Source organism: Gracilinanus agilis, unplaced genomic scaffold, assembly GCF_016433145.1.
Source record: "Gracilinanus agilis isolate LMUSP501 unplaced genomic scaffold, AgileGrace unplaced_scaffold58278, whole genome shotgun sequence".
NCBI lineage: Eukaryota > Metazoa > Chordata > Mammalia > Didelphimorphia > Didelphidae > Gracilinanus > Gracilinanus agilis.
Genome location: NW_025393849.1, coordinates 823 through 2268, shown reverse-complemented (window position 1 = coordinate 2268; position 1446 = coordinate 823). Strand labels below are relative to the sequence as shown.

Below are 1446 nucleotides of genomic sequence, written 5' to 3'. Positions count from 1 at the left end.
CACAATAACCTTAAGAGGAAGATGCTGCTGTGATGCAACTGTGAGATGAGAAAATTGAGATAAAGATTGAGTTTCTCAGCATATCTGAACTAGGAAGTGTCACAGGCTGGATTTGAAGTCAGGTCAACTTGACTCCTTGTCTGGCTCTAACCACTGCACCACCTACCTGCCTGGGTAGCTCTGCCCCTGCCCTGCAGGTCTTCATGCAAAGGGTCCAAGGACACTTGTTGAGGATTTGGAAAGGGGACTCTTGGTCAGGTGTGAGTGAGAGAAACCCACCTTTGGGGTAACATCCAAATATTGAACTGGTGTCACTCCATGATTGTTGGTGAGGAAGAGACCAAGCTCAGCCCCATCTGAGTCCCAGCATCCTCCTGTGAGACCAGAAACCTCCCTCAGAGGCAGCCCAGACAAGCCACCCCTGACCCAGCTGTGGGGGAAGCAGAAGCCCCTGGGACAGTGGGGGCTCCCTCAGCAGCTGCCTGGCCAGGTTTTTGTTCAGAGCTGAAGCACTGTGGGAGGATAGTTCAAACTCTGCTGACAGTAATAGTGTGCCATGTCCTCGGGTTCCACACCACGGATGGTCAGAGAGAAATCTGTCCCAGAGCCACTGCCACTGAAGCGGGCAGGAACCCCAGGCTGCAGGGTTGAAGCATAGCTTATGAGGAGCCTGGGAGCCTGGCTTGGGGGCTGTTGGTACCAGTGTAAGTAGTTACTAATGCCCTGACTGGCCCTGCAGGACATGGTGACCGTCTCTCCTGGAGACACAGACAGGGAGGATGGAGACTGGGTCAGCCCAATGGCCCCTCTGGCATCTGCAAGCAGAAGGACAAAGAAAAAGTTACAAGCATTCATGTCTCCAAAGTACCAGGAAGAATCACTGATATAATGTGGGGAGGTAAATCCTCAGATGCCAGCCCAGACTGCCTCATGACCCAGGAGGGCACAGATGGCCCCTCCATCCCTCACAATCATCCATAACCCAATTCTCCCCAGAGGGACAGGAGACAAGCAGGGCTTCACAGGACTCCTATAACAATTGCTCAGGGCGGACTCTGATCTTCCTCCCTCACCTGGGATCCAGAGAAGCAGGAGGCAGAAGAGCTGAGCCTGAGACCCCATCATGTCCCTGTGCCTGAGCTCTGGCTCCCCAGCAGCTCCCTCCCAGCTGCCCCTTTATAGCTGCCCTCCTCAGCTGGCCTCATTTCCTCAGCAGGAGCCATGCAAAACAAGAGGGTGGGGAGGGGGGAGTTTGGGGCTGGGTGGCAGGAGTGGGAGCAGAGAGAGGTTTCTGCTCAAAGGGGTGTTCCTACTCTCTTTGGAAATCAGATCTTTGGTCTTAGTTGGGGATTGCAGCCTCCTTGTGGAACCCTCACATGGAATATCCCAGGATAGTCAGAACCTCCCTTTTCCTCATCGACCTGGCAAGGCTCTAGAATAGAACCT

At 54.0% G+C, this 1446-nt stretch overlaps 1 gene segment (V, D, J or C); it reads right to left on the bottom strand.

Annotated features, from left to right (window-relative positions):
* Window positions 1-498: 498 nt before the first annotated feature.
* Window positions 499-1134, bottom strand: LOC123256380. The segment is given in 2 exon segments: window positions 499-815; window positions 1074-1134. Coding segments are annotated over 2 exon segments (369 nt in total).
* Window positions 1135-1446: the final 312 nt, after the last annotated feature.